The 17,500-nt window shown below is 47.3% G+C and overlaps 1 protein-coding gene across 2 annotated transcripts in view; it reads left to right on the top strand.

Moving 5' to 3' along the window:
- Nucleotides 1-6,763, top strand: part of LOC110502896 (inactive rhomboid protein 1) — a 132,287-nt gene extending 125,524 nt beyond the window's left edge. For both annotated transcript variants that reach the window (XM_036960654.1, XM_036960655.1), the window contains 12 exons: nucleotides 249-368; nucleotides 1,120-1,292; nucleotides 1,582-1,839; nucleotides 2,359-2,470; nucleotides 2,648-2,722; nucleotides 2,839-3,000; nucleotides 3,324-3,424; nucleotides 3,518-3,673; nucleotides 3,830-4,006; nucleotides 4,152-4,305; nucleotides 5,250-5,473; nucleotides 5,654-6,763. In XM_036960654.1, coding sequence (XP_036816549.1) covers nucleotides 249-368; nucleotides 1,120-1,292; nucleotides 1,582-1,839; nucleotides 2,359-2,470; nucleotides 2,648-2,722; nucleotides 2,839-3,000; nucleotides 3,324-3,424; nucleotides 3,518-3,673; nucleotides 3,830-4,006; nucleotides 4,152-4,305; nucleotides 5,250-5,473; nucleotides 5,654-5,849 — 1,908 coding nt within the window. In that variant the 3' untranslated portion in view covers nucleotides 5,850-6,763. The remainder of the gene's footprint in view (nucleotides 1-248; nucleotides 369-1,119; nucleotides 1,293-1,581; nucleotides 1,840-2,358; nucleotides 2,471-2,647; nucleotides 2,723-2,838; nucleotides 3,001-3,323; nucleotides 3,425-3,517; nucleotides 3,674-3,829; nucleotides 4,007-4,151; nucleotides 4,306-5,249; nucleotides 5,474-5,653) is intronic.
- Nucleotides 6,764-17,500: the final 10,737 nt, after the last annotated feature.

Genomic DNA, 17,500 nt, shown 5'->3' with positions numbered 1-17,500 from the left:
GTGTAGTTTTGTCTGGGGACACTGTCTACCCTTTGTTTACTTGGTATGTTCTTGATTTCGGGTTGGGGTCAATTCCATTTCTATTTTAAATGTAATTTACTTCCTACTGACGAAATTTAAATGGAATTGACCCGTCATGGTCTTCCTGTCACACACAACAGTAATGTATTATCATGCAATAGATGTATAACAGAGGGTATAACATTGACGGTGATGATGACAACGATGGTGATGATGGTGTGTGTCAGGGCCGTACGGTTTGGGAGAGGGACCAGCGCTGTCGCAGGCGGAGCTTCATGCCAGTGAGTTTCCTGGAGGACGACACAGTGGACTTCTCTGATGAGCTGGACACCTCCTTCTTTGCTAGGGTGAGTAACATACACACACCTGTCCCATCACACATTCATGTACAGATACCACATACACCTTTTCACATCTTTTCCTCCTCCTCCTTCTCCTTCTTCTCCGCTCCACTCGTTTCCTTCTCCTTCTCCTCTCCTCTCGTTTCCTCCTCCTCCTCCTCCTTCTTCTCCGCTTCACTCGTTTCCTTCTCCTCCTCCTTCTTCTCCGCTCCACTCGTTTCCTTCTCCTCCTCCTCCTTCTTCTCCGCTCCACTCGTTTCCTTCTCCTTCTCCTCTCCTCTCGTTTCCTTCTCCTCCTCCTCCTTCTTCTCCACTCCACTCGTTTCCTTCTCCTCCTTCTCCTTCTTCTCCGCTCCACTCGTTTCCTCCTCCTCCTCCTTCTTCGCCGCTCCACTCGTTTCCTTCTCCTTCTCTCCTCTCGTTTCCTCCTCCTCCTCCTTCTTCTCCTCTCCTCTCATTTCCTCCTCCTCCTCCTCTCGTTTCCTCCTCCTCCTTCTTCTCCTCTCCTCTCATTTCATCCTCCTCCTCCTCTCGTTTCCTCCTCCTCCTCCTCCTTCTTCTCCTCTCCTCTCATTTCCTCCTCCTCATCCTCCTCCTCCTCCTCCTTCTTCTCCTCTCCTCTCGTTTCCTCCTCCTCCTCCTCCTCCTCCTCCTCTCCTCTCATTTCCTCCTCCTCCTCCTCCTCCTCCTTCTCCTCCTCCTCCTCCTTCTTCTCCTCTCCTCTCGTTTCCTCCTCCTCCTCCTCTCCTCCATGCAGGATGGTTTGAGGAGAGAAGATGAGGAGCTGTTTACCTATGCAGACGATGTGTTTGACTCCCCGTCTGAGGCCGCCATTAAAGAGGAGGAGTCAGCTAACACAGCTGCAGGTGAGAGTGACCTCACAGGTGGCGCCCTGGACAAGAACGAACTGGAGAGGAGTCACCTAATGATGTGAGTTTAACACACACACACACAGACAGACATACACACAGCCACACAGACAGACACACACACAGACACACACAGAGACACACAGACAGACACAAACAAGTTGTTGCTGCTACTGTAGCCTGTTTTCACCTAACACACACCCTCTTCTGACCCTTTCTCTCTCCTTCGCTACCATATCTTTCTCATTCTCTCTCTCTCTGTCTGTCTGTCTCTCTTTCTTTTTCTATTTATCTCTCTCTCTCTCCCTCTCTCCTCCTCCTCCTCCCTCCATCTCTCAATTGATCAACAGACCCCTAGAAAGAGGCTGGCGTAAGGGTAAAGAACCTGGGCCGTCTCTGGTCCAGCCCAAGGTGCGCCTGCAGCAGGAGGTGGTGAGTGTGAGTGGGCAGCGACGGGGCCAGCGGATCACAGTGCCTGTCAAGAAGCTCTTCGCCAGGGAGAAGAGGCCCTACGGCCTAGGCATGGTGGGACGGCTCACCAACAGAACCTACCGCAAACGCATCGACAGCTTCGTCCAGCAGCAGATAGAGGACATGGACGACCACAGGTACACTTTATCGTCTTAGAGGATTTTCAGATTCTTGAATTTATATTTCAAATTCAAAATTTGCTACATGGCTGTGCAATTGACTTCAACTGGCATGGTCACATAGTTGCACTTTAACATGGTCACATGTCTAACATGTTACGATACTACAGGAGAAGAGCCCAGTCACAGCCGTAGCAGAGGTAGCAGCTGTGTCTGAGTTGGCCCCAGATAAGATACAGGATAGTGTAGACCAGTGGTTCCCAAACGTTACTGTACTATGACTCACATGAAAGCACCTTTTCTTCTGGCTGACCTGGCCTCTAGATACAGCAGGACTGTGTGACTCACTCCCGAGTCCCCGGCACTCCATGTGGGGAAAAATGGTGTACGCAGGTGTACACTACAAACTGTTCTCCCAGTTGCTGCAGCTGTTTTCAGTGGGAAGACCACACTGACATAGTGAGGTACTGTTTCTAACAGAGGAGGCAAGCTGGTATACTGTCTGGGATACCTTATTCATATTCTGTGTCTCTGCAGGCCTTTCTTCACCTACTGGATCATGTTTGTCCACCTGTTGATCACCATGTTGACTGTGTGTCTGTACGGCATTGCCCCTGTTGGCTTCTCCCAGCACGAGACTGTCGACTCGGTCAGTACACCGATTGTTTCATACTGTAGTTTGGGTTCTACAAGTTACAGTGGCAGGTGTATCGTCATTGCTATGAAGCTTGTGCCTTGTGTGATGCGCGATCCTTTGAATCCGTGTGGTATGTCTGTGTATTTGACTTTGTAAACCCTTTGGTATTTTCCCTCTCTCTCTGTTTAGGTATTGAGAAATAAAGGTGTTCATGAAAATGTTAAGTTTGTGCAACAAGAAAACTTTTGGGTGGGACCAAATTCGGTAAGTGTAGCTTTTTTTAGGCGAATGGACTTCGTTTGATCATTTAAACTTCAATGTCAGCGACATTATGAGACCTTGTCTGTGTTCTGACTGCACATCCTCCCCCTGGCCTGCAGGAGGCGCTGATCCACCTGGGGGCTAAGTTCTCCCCCTGCATGCGTCAGGACCAGCAGGTCCATGACCTGATCCAGGAGAAGAGAGGAAGAGAGAGGGACTCAGCCTGCTGTGTGAGGAACGACCGCTCCGGCTGTCTCCAGACTTCACAGGAGGAGTGCTCTGTGAGTCACCCTGGTGTTAGACTAATGTTAGACTAATGTTAGACTAATGTTAGAGTCTTGTACTGGTTAACGTCCTACGAGATCTGATATCTCTCTCTTTCTTTCTCTGTCTGTCTCTCTCTCTCTCTCTTGTTCTTTCATTCTCTCTCTCTCTCTCTCTCTCTCTCTCTCTCTCTCTGTTGTTTCTTTCTTTCTCTGTCTGTCTGTCTCTCTCTCTCTTGTTCTTTCATTCTCTCTCGCTTTCTCTTTCTTTCTATCTCTATCTATCTCTCTCTCTGTCTCTCTATCTCTCTCTTTCTCTCTCCCCTGTTCTCTCTCTCCAGTCTACTCTAGCAGTGTGGGTGAAGTGGCCTCATCACCCCAGTGCTCCTCTCCTGAAGGGGAAGGTCCGTCAGCACGGCTCAGTCTGCCACCAGGACCCCAGGTAATAGACTGCTTCTTTCTGTCCCTCTCTTCTTCTATATCTCCTCTTCCCTCTATTCCTCTAACATTCTTTCCTCTGTTCCTCTCCTTCCAGGATCTGCCTGGAGCCAGCCTCTGTATCGCCTCACGAGTGGCCTGATGACATCACCAAGTGGCCAGTGTGTACCAGGTACCCAGGCAACCACACTAACCTCCCCCACGTAGACTGTGCCATCGCAGGACGGCCCTGCTGCATCGGGACCAAAGGGAGGTAAGGACACTCTGTTTGTTCTGTCTCTGCAGCTATTGTCGCTGCGATGATGTTGTGATGTAATCCTGTGTGTTGTGTGTGCAGGCTGCTATTATTTGTTAATGTTGTAAGAACGTTATGTGTGTGTTGTAATAATGTAATGTGTTATGTGTTCAGGTGTGAGATCACGTCCAGAGAGTACTGTGACTTTATGAAGGGCTACTTCCACGAGGAGGCTACTCTCTGCTCCCAGGTGGCCTGTCTGGATGATGTGTGTGGCTTGCTGCCTTTCCTCAACCCTGAGATCCCAGACCAGTTCTACAGACTCTGGCTCTCTCTATTCCTCCATGCTGGGTGAGACTGGAACTCCCCCAGAATCATCCGTCATGGTGTTGTGTCTTTTTCAGGGTTTCTCCCGCATTACTAATGTATAACGCGCGCGTGTGTGCGTGCGTGCGTGCGTGCGTGCGTGCGTGCGTGCGTGTGTGTGTGTGTGTAGGATCCTGCACTGCCTGGTGTCGGTGCTGTTCCAGATGACCATCCTGAGGGACTTAGAGAAGCTGGCTGGCTGGCTGAGGATCTCTATCATCTACATTGTCTCTGGAATCACTGGAAACCTGGCCAGCGCTATCTTCCTCCCCTACAGAGCTGAGGTAAATACTGTAGATACACTGTACCGTAGATACCTACCCTACAGAGCTGAGGTAAATACTGTAGATACACTGTACCGTAGATACCTACCCTACAGAGCTGAGGTAAATACTGTAGATACACTGTACCGTAGATACCTACCCTACAGAGCTGAGGTAAATACTGTAGATACACTGTACCATGATACCTACCCTACAGAGCTGAGGTAAATACTGTAGATACACTGCACCATGATACCTGCCCTACAGAGCTGAGGTAAATACTGTAGATACACTGTACCATGATACCTGCCCTACAGAGCTGAGGTAAATACTGTAGATACACTGTACCATGATACCTGCCCTACAGAGTTGAGGTAAATACTATAGATACACTGTACCATGATACCTGCCCTACAGAGCTGAGGTAAATACTGTAGATGCACTGTACCATGATACCTGCCCTACAGAGCTGAGGTAAATACTGTAGATACACTGTCCCATGATACCTGCCCTACAGAGCTGAGGTAAATACTGTAGATACACTGTACCATGATACCTGCCCTACAGAGCTGAGGTAAATACTGTAGATACACTGTCCCATGATACCTGCCCTACAGAGCTGAGGTAAATACTGTAGATACACTGTACCATGATACCTGCCCTACAGAGCTGAGGTAAATACTGTAGATACACTGTACCATGATACCTGCCCTACAGAGCTGAGGTAAATACTGTAGATACACTGTACCATGATACCTGCCCTACAGAGCTGAGGTAAATACTGTAGATACACTGTACCATGATACCTGCCCTACAGAGCTGAGGTAAATACTGTAGATACACTGTACCATGATACCTGCCCTACAGAGCTGAGGTAAATACTGTAGATACACTGTACCGTAGATACCTACCCTACAGAGCTGAGGTAAAATACACTCCCGCTCCCACTCTCCCTTCCTCCCCAGGTGGGTCCAGCAGGCTCTCAGTTTGGTATTCTGGCCTGTCTGTTTGTTGAGCTGTTCCAGAGCTGGCAGATCCTGGAGTGTCCTTGGAGGGCTTTCACCAAGCTGCTGTGCGTCGTCCTCTTCCTGTTCTCCTTTGGCCTGCTGCCCTGGATAGACAACTTCGCCCACATCTCCGGATTCATCTCTGGACTCTTCCTCTCCTTCGCCTTCCTGCCATACATCAGGTGAGAAGTTTGTTGATTTCGTGAAATGTTTAGTTTGTTTGGATGTAAATGCTTTGACATATACATGACTCGGTTGTTGGGTTGAAGTTGCTTGGAGTAATTAGGGGGATTTTATTATTACTACACATTGGCAAATCATCGTCACTATCTGATTATATGATCTATTCTTATTATTTCCAGTTTTGGCCGTTCGGACATGTACCGTAAGCGTGTCCAGATCTGTGTGTTCCTGTTGGTGTTCCTGGGTCTCTTCTCAGGGCTGGCTGTCCTGTTCTACGTCCACCAGGTCAAGTGTGAGTGGTGTGAGTACCTCACCTGTATTCCCCTCACTGACAAGTTCTGTGACAAGTATGACCTCAACGCCCACCTCCACTGACCAGGCCTTTGACCGTGCAACTATAATGACTAGATTGGACATTCTCAAAGAAGTATAGCCTCATGCACCAGGATAGCAGGACACAAGTCTGGTGAACAAGACTTAAAGCAACGTCACGGCATGGACCGGACCGGCGGAAATATTTGGTGTAGCATTCAGGACATTGGACGTGAAGATTGCCAATCTTGGAAAAATGAACTGATAACGGTTTATCTTAATAACTGTTGAACTGTTGATCTGTCTCCATTCGGTTTTGTTTATATGGACAGTGCTAGCGAGTGACCGGTCACTTTCAAAGCATAAAGACAGAGAGAGGTGGAAGGGGGTAATATGTGACTGTTTTGCCTTGACAGTGATCTCACTCCCCTCTCTTCTTATTAAAACTGTGCCAACACCACCACGTGGCCATCAGACCACACAACAGCCACTGACTCCACACACAGTTGTGGATGGATTTTGTTTTGTATTTTTCTACACAAGTCATAAAGCCAACTAAGAGTTTTATTGGATGACCTCAGACAGGAAGATATATGAAAAATATATGAAAATATATGTTTAGTACTGTAGGATGACTGCCTCTGGTGCCTTGGTTATTAATGTCAAGTCTAGGTCTAAATCTAGGTCCAAGTCTAGGTCCAAGTCTCAAATGGCACACTATTCCCTATACAGTCAACTTATTAGTGCACTATATTGGGTCTATTCTCTTTATAGTGCACTACGATTTGAAAAAGTAGTGAACTACATAGGGGATAGGGAATAGTGTTCCATTTGAGATGTGCTCTATGTTAGACTAGACAAACCACTTGTAGCTTAACATGGACTGTAAACTGCTGTCTAAGAGTGGTGAGTGTTTGGAGGGTAGCGTTTTAGCTACCTGCTTATCTGTACCTGACAATACAGCAACACAAACTGAAGCTTTCTGTGTCCACTTTATTTCTGTTGTGTGAATGTGTCTTGTTGCACATGCATGTTTCCCCCATTAGATGGCAGAGTTTTCCCTAGAAGAGAGCAGAGTTTCCCCCAGTAGAGGGCAGAGTTTCCCCCAGTAGAGGGCAGAGTCTCCCCCAGTAGACGACAGAGTCTCCCCCAGTAGAGGGCAGAGCCTCCCCCAGTAGAGGGCAGAGTCTCCCCCAGTAGAGGGCAGAGTCTCCCCCAGTAGAGGGCAGAGCCTCCCCCAGTAGAGGGCAGAGTCTCCCCCAGTAGAGGGCAGAGGTTTTTTTGAGTAAGTGGCTTCCATCAGGGACATGTCACATAAGATGCATATCTGATGCCTTCCTATATAAGCTTCAACAAACCTAGTCTAAATGGCTGTTGAAGTAATAATACTCTGTGTTACCAACATTGTCTCTGCCAGAGGATATGTAGGCTAATGTCGACTAGAGACCCCATGTTGTTCCATGGCTCTGGCCTCTCATGATTTCAGTGTCTGATATGTTTATTCCACACCTCTTAGTGGTGCACGTCAATACCTCTCTTTTGCTGTTTACTAATCCTCTCTTCCTCTCCTTGAGTCACCAGCCCCTTCCCACACACGCACACACACACACACACACACACACACACACACACACACACACACACACACACACACACACACACACACACACACACTATAATTTATGGGGCACTTCAAGTCCTCTCTTTTGTCGTTCACTAATTCTCTCTTCCATCCCCCTCTCCTTGATTCACCAGCCCCTTCCAACACACACACACACACACACACACATACACACACACACACACACACACACACACACACACACACACACACACACACACACACACACACACACACACACACACACACACACACACACTCACACACACACACACAGAGAGAGAGAGTCTGTAATTGAGTGTTAATTAGTATGTACACTCAAGCTTCCTGTTGAAGGAAAGCTGATTATGACAAACCCTTATTTGCAGCCAATGTATAATAGCTACATAGTATGTTTAGGGCTTATTCCACGAATCTCACCTTACAGATGCTTCTCCACCTATAGATTGTATTTTATTTATCTAGGCAAGTCAGTTAAGAACAAATTCTTATTTACAATGACAGCCTGCCAGAAGTGCCTTCTGCGGGGACAGTGGCTGGGATTAAAAATAAAATAAAAATATAGTACAAAACATAAAGACATAAAGAGAGACCCAAGACAACAACATAGCATGGCAGCAATACATGAAAACACAGCATGGTAGCAACACAACATGGCAGCAGTACAACATGGTAGTAGCACAAAACATGGTACAAACATTATTGGGCACAGACAACAGCACAAAGGGCAAGTCAGAACTGTCATGTTCCCACCTGTCACTAGAGGGCGGCAGAGATGTCCTAGAGACATTAACAACACTCAGGTGTGTCCTATTTACTCATTATGATCTGTGAGTATAACAGAACTGATTTGGCAGGCGAAAAGCTGAGAACAATCCATTCAGGAAGTAGGATTGTTTTGTTGTTGTAGTTTTCTATTCAATGCCTTTACAGTATCCATTGACTTAGGAATCAAATTGCAGTTCCTATGCCTTCCACTAGAATTTAATATAAACATCGTTTGACATGTTTCTATGAACTTTACGGATAAAATTTGGATTTTTCGTCTGCCTGCTGTGACTGTGTTTGAGCCTGTGGATTACTGAAGAAAACATGCGAACCAAAAGGAGGTTTCGGATATAAAGAGAAACTTTATCGAACAAAATTAACGTTTATTGAATAAATGAATGTCTTCTGAGTGCAACCATATGAAGATCATCAAAGGTAAGTGATTAATTTTATCTCTATTTCTGACTTGTGTAACTCTTCTACTTGGCTGGTTACTGTTTGTAATGATTTTTCTGCTGGGCGATGTTCTCAAATAATCGTAAGGTATGCTTTCGTCGTAAAGCATTTTTGAAATCTGACACCGTGGTTGGATTCACAAGAAGTTCATCTTTAAACCTATGTAAAATAGTTGGATCTTTTCTGAATTTTTATAATGAGTAATTCTGTATTTGAATTTGGCGCTCTGCAATCTCACTGGATGTTGGCCAGGTGGGACGCTAGTGTACCCTAGAGAGGTTAACCGCTGATTCTTTGTCTGGTCTCTTCTCTGCACCTGGGTCCAACCTCACCATGTCACAGCAAGCTTCAGCCTACAACATGGACCCAGCAGAGATCATTGTTGTAACCCAATGTTGTAACCCAACATTCTCGAGGAGCACTGCTGGGGTGGCAGCAAGAACAACTCTTCCTGACATCAGATACCCTCCGGGCACTTACCGACTCCCTCCAACCACAGTCTAACCCCAACACAGGAGCAGCCAATGCCCGAGTCTCATCATCCAGTGCTACAGGTGTCGCCGTAGTTCCTCCATGGAACCCAAGATCCCAGCCCACGAGCAGTATGACGGCCACCCGGGAAGATGCAAGGGGTTCCTCACCCAGGGATCTCTGGTGTTCGAGCTACAGTCCTCCTTGTTCCATAATGGTCGGGCCATGATCGCTTACATAATCTCTCTACTCTCAGGCAAGGCCCTGGCGTCGGCAACGGCGGTGTGGGAACAGCAGCCACCACCCTGCATCTCCATATTAGCCTTCACTGCCAAGCTGTGACGAGTCTTTGACCCCACAGTCGGCAGATGAGAAGCGGCCAGCCGACTGTTCATTCCGCCAAGGGGCCAGACCAGTGGCTGACTTCGCCATTGAGTTCCACACCCTCGCTGCCGAGGGTGGGTGGAATACCGAGGCACTGGTCACCGCTTTCCACCAGGGGTTGTCTAGCTCCATCAAGGATGTACTGGCCTCTCAGTAACTGGGGGAGGATCTCAAGTCCCTGATAACCATGGCAATCAGGATCGACAACCGCCTCCGAGAACACGAGATGGCGCTTTTTTGACACCACCCCAGTATCCCGGTTTCCTGAGCAACCCAAGCCCCCCAAAGCCAGCATTGAGGAGCCCATGCAGCTGGTACGCACACGTCTGAGCCCACAGGAGTGTGACAGGTGCATGAGTGAAGGCTGCTGCCTGCTGCAGAGGTCTCGACCATCTCTGTGCTACCTGCCCAGAGCTGACGGGAAATGCCAGGGCTCGCCAGGACAAGGGGAGATCCTGACGAGCTGTGCAGTTACCCCTCGGCTACCCAGTCACCGTCTGTGACTACCCGCAACCCTCCATTGGGACAACCATCAGCACCAGATTCAAGCCTTTGTGGACTAAGACCCCACCTAGAGCCTTGCTGCGTCCCCCTGCATCCATTGAAGACCAAGACTTCTCCACTCTCCCTCCCGAATACTTAGAACTCCCGGAGGCCTTCAGTAAGTGGCAAGCCACCACCCTCCCTCCTCATCGTCCATATGACTGCGCCATATAACCCCTACACAGTTCCACCCCTCTCCGTAGCCGTCTTCACTCCCTCTCGATCCCTGAAGCTGCAGTCATGGACAATTACATCCGGGAGTTGCTGTAGGCAGATTTCATTCGCTCCTCAACATCCCCAGCTGGTGCATGTTTCTTCTTCATGGGAAAAAAAGGATTGAGGTCTGTGTCCCTGCATCGACTACCGAGGGCTGAACAGGATCACGATTAAGAACCATGACCCCTTACCCCTGATGTCTGCTGCCCTGGAGCTAGCCCAGGGGGCCCAAATCTTTTCACCAAACTGTACCTCTGAAACGCCTACAATCTGGTGAGAATCAGGAAGGGAGATGAATGTAAAACTTCCTTTAACACCCCTAGTGGCCACTGAGTATTTAGTCATGCCATTCAGATTATTGAACTCACCAGCAATCTTACAAGCATTGGTCAATGACACTCTTAGGGATATGTTGAATCGGTTTGTCTTTGTTTACCTCGACGACATCCTGATCTTCTCCAAGACCCTTCCGAAACACACCCCTGCACTTCCGCCAAGTCCTCAGATACCTCCTGCAGAGTCAACTATACGTCAAGATTGAGATGTGTGAGTTCCATGTAATCCCAAGTCTCTTTCCTGGGCCACATTATCTTTACTGTAGGCATCTAAATGGACCCTGTTAAGGTTAGGGTGGTCACTGACTGGCCCCGTCCCGCCTCAATCAAACAAGTCCAGCGGTTCCTCGGGTTTGCTGATTTTTCCAGATGTTATATTCGGAACTTTGGTGTGGTGGCAGCTCCTCTCACAGCCCTAACCCCAAGTCCCAGAACCGTTTTGGCTGGACCCCTGAGGCTGACAGGGCATTCATGGAGATTAAGGGATGTTTCACCTCCGGACCCATCCTCATTCATCCTGATCCTACTCTTCTCTTCGTGGCAGAGATGGACACCTCAGACACCGGAGCAGGGCCTGTCCTTTCACAGCGGAACAAGGGGGACAAGAGAATGCACCCATGTGCTTTTCTTTCCAAGCGGTTCTCTCCAGCAGACCGCAACTATGATGTAGTTGTAGCTTGGCAGTCAAGTGGGCCCTTGAGGGGTGGAGACACTGGTTGGACGGGCACCTCATCCTTTCGTGATCTGGACGGACCATAAGAACTTGGTCTCCATTCAAGAAGCCAGGAGGCTGAACACTCGCCAGGCAAGATAGGCTCTGTTTTTTAACATGATCCAAGAATCATAAAGTAGTTGCCCTGTCCTGCCAACACAATGTTTCTAACGAGGAGAGGGACTCCGAACCCATTATCCCCAGCTCCGGCATTGTGGCTGTTCCACCTGTGCCCAAAGCAAGTCCACCTGGTCCCACCTGTCCGTAGACTTTATCACAGGGTTACCTCCATCTCAAGGGCTTCCCACTATCCCGGTGGTCATTGATCGGTTCTCCAAGGCAGCCCATTTTATTGCCTTACCCAAGTTGCCCTCAGCGAAAGAGACCGCTGATCTCACAATTACCGATGTCTTTCGACTACACGGACTTCCCCAGGACATTGTCTCAGATCGTGGGCCCCAGTTCGTCGCACGGAATTGGAAATCCTTCTGGGGGCGTCAGTGAGTCTCTCCTCTGGATTCCACCCACAGTCGAATGGCCAACCAGGAGCTGGAGAATTTCCCCCGCTGTTTCATTTCCACCAAGGCCAGCAACTGGAGCCCGTTCCTCGTCTGGGTGAAGAATGCTCACCCCCCGCCCCCATTTCCTGAACAAGAAGCCGAAACGGGGTGCCATCAGTCAAGGCGTTCATTCGACGATCTCTCTGCACCTGGATCAGAGCGCGATATTTCTTCCTCCGCTCATCTGCCCGACACCAACACAAGGCAAACCGGCACCGAAGACCTCTTCGGCTCCTCCTACCGGGTCAACGAGTGTGGCTGTCCACCCGTGATCTTCCCTTAAAGGTGGACTCGTGGAAACTCGCTCCAGGCTACATAGGACCATTCAAGATCCTGAGTCGCATCAACCTGGTCACCTATCGTCTCCAGCTTCCCAGGTCTATGAGGGTCTGTCTATTCCTTCCATGTATCCCTTCTCAAGCTGGTAAGGACCAGTCCCTTCTCTTTCCCCCCTCCGCCCCCTCGTCAATGTTCCCCCGGCCTACACTGTCCGGCATCTGTTGGAGGCTCGTCTGGTCCGAGGCAACCTGCAGTACCTGGTGGACTGGGAGGGCCAAGATCCTGATGAGCGTGCGTGGGTGCCTGCCTGCAACATTCTGGATCTGGGATGTTGCTGGCTGGAGCCGCCCTTAGAAGGGAGAGTACTGTCATGGTTCCACCTGTCACCAGAGGGCGGCAGAGACCATCCTAGAGACATTAACGACTCTTCCTTTACTGTACAGTAAAGTAATCCTTAACCACTGATTCTTTGTCTGGTCTCTTCTCTGCACCTGGGTCCAACCTCACCATGTCACAACAACTGTCAGTAAGAGTGTCCATGATTGAGTCTTTGAACGAAGAGATGGAGAGAAAACGGTCCAGTTTGAGTGTTTTCTGCAGCTCGTTCCAGTCGCTAGCTGCTGCAAAGTGAAACGAGGAGCGACCCAGGGATGTGTGTGCTTTGGGGACCTTTAACAGATGTGACTGGCGGAACGGGTGTTGTATGTGGAGGATGAGGGCTGCAGTAGGTATCTCAGATACGGGGGGGGGGGGGGGGGGGGGGGTGAGGCCTAAGAGGGTTTAATAAATAAGCATCAACCAGTGGGTCTTGCGACAGGTATATACTGAGATGACCAGTTTACAGAGGAGTATAGAGTACAGTGATGAAAGAGGGCAGTATGCCATATTATGGTCACTCATCCAGACCTTTTAGATGGGACTAGTTTAGGGCTAGTGTAGGCTCACTTTCTACTCTCAACTTTGTATTTTCTATTGTATACCCCTCTCCCTCAAAATGTATTTCTCTCTCTCTTTCTCTCACTCTCTCTCTTTCTTTCACAGCAATGCACACAATACACACAAATCAGGAATGGAATTAAGAATTCATAAATATTTTGATGAGCAATGTCAGAGCAGCATAGACTAAGATACAGTATATACATATGAGATGAGTAATGCAAAATATGTAAACATTAATACAGTGACTAGTGTTCCATTTATAGAGTGGCCAGTGATTTAAAGTCTATGTTTATAGGGCAGCAGCCTCTAATGTGCTAGTGATGGCTATTTAGCAGGTAAACTAGTGATTAGAGCGTTGTGCCAGTAACCGAAAGGTTGCTGGATCAAATCCCTGATTGCCGAAGACATTGTTGTCAATTTATGGTAGCCCGCCGCACCTCTCTGATTCAGAGGGGTTGGGTTAAATGCGGAAGACACATTTCAGTTGAATGCATTCAGTTGTACAACTCACTTCCCCCTTTTCCTTAACAATCAGATGACATTGAGATAGAAGCTGTCTCTCAGTCCCTGCTCTGATGCACCTGTACTGACCTCGCCTTCTGGATAATAGTAGTATGAACAGACAATGGCTCGGGTGGTTGTTTTCCTTGATTATCTTTTTGGCCTTCCTGTGATATCGGGTGCTGTAGGTGTCCTGGAAGGCAGGTAGTTTGCCCACAGTGATGCGTTGAGCAGACCACACCACCCTCTGGAGAGCTCTGCAGTTGCGGGCGGTGCTGTTGCCGTACCAGGCGGATATACAGCCCGACAGGATGCTCTCAGTTGTGCACCTGTAAAAGTTTGTGAGCGTTTTAAGTGCCAAGCCAAATTTCTTCAGCCTCCTGAGGTTGAAGAGGCACTGTTGCGCCTTCACCACACTGTCTGTGTGGGTGGACCATTTCAAATCGTTAGTGAAGGAACCCCGAGGAGCTTTTCGCCTGCTCCACTGCGGTCCCGTCGATATGGATAGGGGCGTGCTCCCTCTGCTGTTTCCTGAAGTCCACAATCAGCTCCTTTGTTTTGTTGATTTTTGGGTGAGAGGTTATTTTCCTGACATCAGGGCCCTCACCTCCTCCCTGTAGGTTGTCTGGTCATTGTTGGTAATCAGGCCTACTACTGTTGTGTCGTCTGCAAACTTGACGATTGAGTTGGAGGCGTGCGTGGCCACGTGGTCATGTGTGAACAGGGAGTACAGGAGGGGGCTGAGCACGCATCCTTGTGGGGCCCCAGTGTTGAGGATCAGCGAAGTGGAGGTGTTGTTTCCTACCTTCACCACCTGGAGGCGGTTCATCTGAAAGTCCAGGACCCAGTTGCACAGGGCGGGGTTCAGACCCAGGGCAGCGTTCTCTCGTTCGCTCTCTCTCTCGCGCTCCCTCTCTCTCGCGCTCCCTCTCTCTCGCGCTCCCTCTCTTTCTCTCCCGTTCTCAATTTCAATTCAATTCAATTCAAGGGCTTTATTGGCGTGGGAAACATGTGTTAACATTGCCAAAGCAAGTGAGGTAGATAATATATAAAGTGAATATATAAAGGGAAATAAACAATAAAAATTAACAGTAAACATTACACATACAGAAGTTTCAAAACAATAAAGACATTACAAATGTCATATTATATATATACAGTGTTTTAACAATGTACAAATGGTTAAGGTATACAAGGGAAAATAAATTAGCATAAATATGGGTTGTATTTACAATGGTGTTTGTTCTTCACTGGTTGCCCTTTTCTCATGGCAACAGGTCACAAATCTTGCTGCTGTGATGGCACACTGTGGAATTTCACCCAGTAGATATGGGAGTTTATCAAAATTTGAATTTGTTTTCGAATTCTTTGTGGATCTGTGTAATCTGAGGGAAATATGTCTCTCTAATATGGTCATACATTGGGCAGGAGGTTAGGAAGTGCAGCTCAGTTTCCACCTCATTTTGTGGGCAGTGAGCACATAGCCTGTCTTCTCTTGAGAGCCATGTCTGCCTACGGCGGCCTTTCTCAATAGCAAGGCTATGCTCACTGAGTCTGTACATAGTCAAAGCTTTCCTTAATTTGGGGTCAGTCACAGTGGTCAGGTATTCTGCCGCTGTGTACTCTCTGTGTAGGGCCAAATAGCATTCTAGTTTGCTCTGTTTTTTTGTCAATTCTTTCCAATGTGTCAAGTAATTATCTTTTTGTTTTCTCATGATTTGGTTGGGTCTAATTGTGCTGATGTCCTGGGACTCTATAGGGTGTGTTTGTGTTTGTGAACAGAGCCCCAGGACCAGCTTGCTTAGGGGACTCTTCTCCAGGTTCATCTCTCTGTAGGTGATGGCTTTGTTATGGAAGGTTTGGGAATCGCTTCCTTTTAGGTGGTTATAGAATTTAACGTCTCTTTCCTGGATTTTGATAATTAGTGGGTATCGGCCTAATTCTGCTCTGCATGCATTATTTGGTGTTCTACGTTGTACACGTATGATATTTTTGCAGAATTCTGCATGCAGAGTCTCAATTTGGTGTTTGTCCCATTTTGTGAAGTTTTGGTTGGTGAGCGGACCCCAGACCTCACAACCATAGAGGGCAATGGGCTCTATGACTGATTCAAGTATTTTTATCCAAATCCTAATTGGTATGTTGAAATTTATGTTCCTTTTGATGGCATAGAATGCCCTTCTTGCCTTGTCTCTCAGATCGTTCACAGCTTTGTGGAAGTTACCTGTGGCGCTGATGTTTAGGCCAAGGTATGTATCGTTTTTTGTGTCCTCTAGGGCAACAGTGTCTAGATGGAATTTGTATTTGTGGTCCTGGTGACTGGACCTTTTTTGGAACACCATTATTTTGGTCTTTCTGAGATTTACTGTCAGGGCCCAGGTCTGACAGAATCTGTGCACAAGGTCTAGGTGCTGCTGTAGGCCCTCCTTGGTTGGTGACAGAAGCACCAGATCATCAGCAAACAGCAGACATTTGACTTCGGATTCTAGTAGGTTGAGGCCGGGTGCTGCAGACTTTTCTAGTGCCCGCGCCAATTCGTTAAAATATATGTTGAAGAGGGTGGGGCTTAAGCTGCATCCCTGTCTCTCCCCACGACCATGTGTGAAGAAATGTGTGTGTTTTTTGCCAATTTTAACCGCACACTTGTTGTTTGTGTACATGGATTTTATAATGTCGTATGTTTTACCCCAACACCACTTTCCATCAATTTGTATAGCAGACCCTCATGCCAAATTGAGTCGAAGGCTTTTTTGAAATCAACAAAGCATGAGAAGACTTTGCCTTTGTTTTGGTTTGTTTGGTTGTCAATTAGGGTGTGCAAGGTGAATACATGGTCTGTTGTACGGTAATTTGGTAAAAAGCCAATTTGACATTTGCTCAGTACATTGTTTTCATTGAGGAAATGTACGAGTCTGCTGTTAATGATAATGCAGAGGATTTTCCCAAGGTTACTGTTGACGCATATTCCACGGTAGTTATTGGGGTCAAATTTGTCTCCACTTTTGTGGATTAGGGTGATCAGTCCTTGGTTCCAAATATTGGGGAAGATGCCAGAGCTAAGGATGATGTTAAAGAGTTTTAGTAAAGCCAATTGGAATTTGTTGTCTGTATGTTTGATCATTTCATTGAGGATACCATCAACACCACAGGCCTTTTTGGGTTGGAGGGTTTTTATTTTGTCTTGTAACTCATTCAATGTAATTGGAGAATCCAGTGGGTTCTGGTAGTCTTTAATAGTTGATTCTAAGATCTGTATTTGATCATGTATATGTTTTTGCTCTTTATTCTTTGTTATAGAGCCAAAAAGATTGGAGAAGTGGTTTACCCATACATCTCCATTTTGGATAGATAATTATTTGTGTTGTTTAGTGTTTTCCAATTTTCCCAAAAGCGGTTAGATTCTATGGATTCTTCAATTACATTGAGCTGATTTCTGACATGCTGTTCTTTCTTTTTCCGTAGTGTATTTCTGTATTGTTTTAGTGATTCACCATATTGAAGGCGTAGACTCAGGTTTTCCGGGTCTCTATGTTTTTGGTTGGACAGGTTTCTCAATTTCTTTCTTTGATTTTTGCGTTCTTCATCAAACCATTTGTCATTGTTGTTCATTTTCTTCGGTTTTCTATTTGAGATTTTTAGATTTGATAGGGAAGCTGAGAGGTCAAATATACTGTTAAGATTTTCTACTGCCAAGTTTACACCTTCACTATTACAGTGGAACGTTTTACCCAGGAAATTGTCTAAAAGGGATTGAATGTGTGGTTGCCTGATTGTTTTTTGGTAGGTTTCCAAACTGCATTCCTTCCTTCTATAGCATTTCTTAATGTTACTCAGTTCCTTTGGCTTTGATGCCTCATGATTGAGTATTGCTCTGTTTAAGTAGACTGTGATTTTGCTGTGGTCTGATAGGGGTGTCAGTGGGCTGACTG

This window comes from Oncorhynchus mykiss, chromosome 23, assembly GCF_013265735.2.
Source record: "Oncorhynchus mykiss isolate Arlee chromosome 23, USDA_OmykA_1.1, whole genome shotgun sequence".
Lineage (NCBI taxonomy): Eukaryota > Metazoa > Chordata > Actinopteri > Salmoniformes > Salmonidae > Oncorhynchus > Oncorhynchus mykiss.
This window is presented reverse-complemented; position numbering and strand designations above follow the sequence as displayed.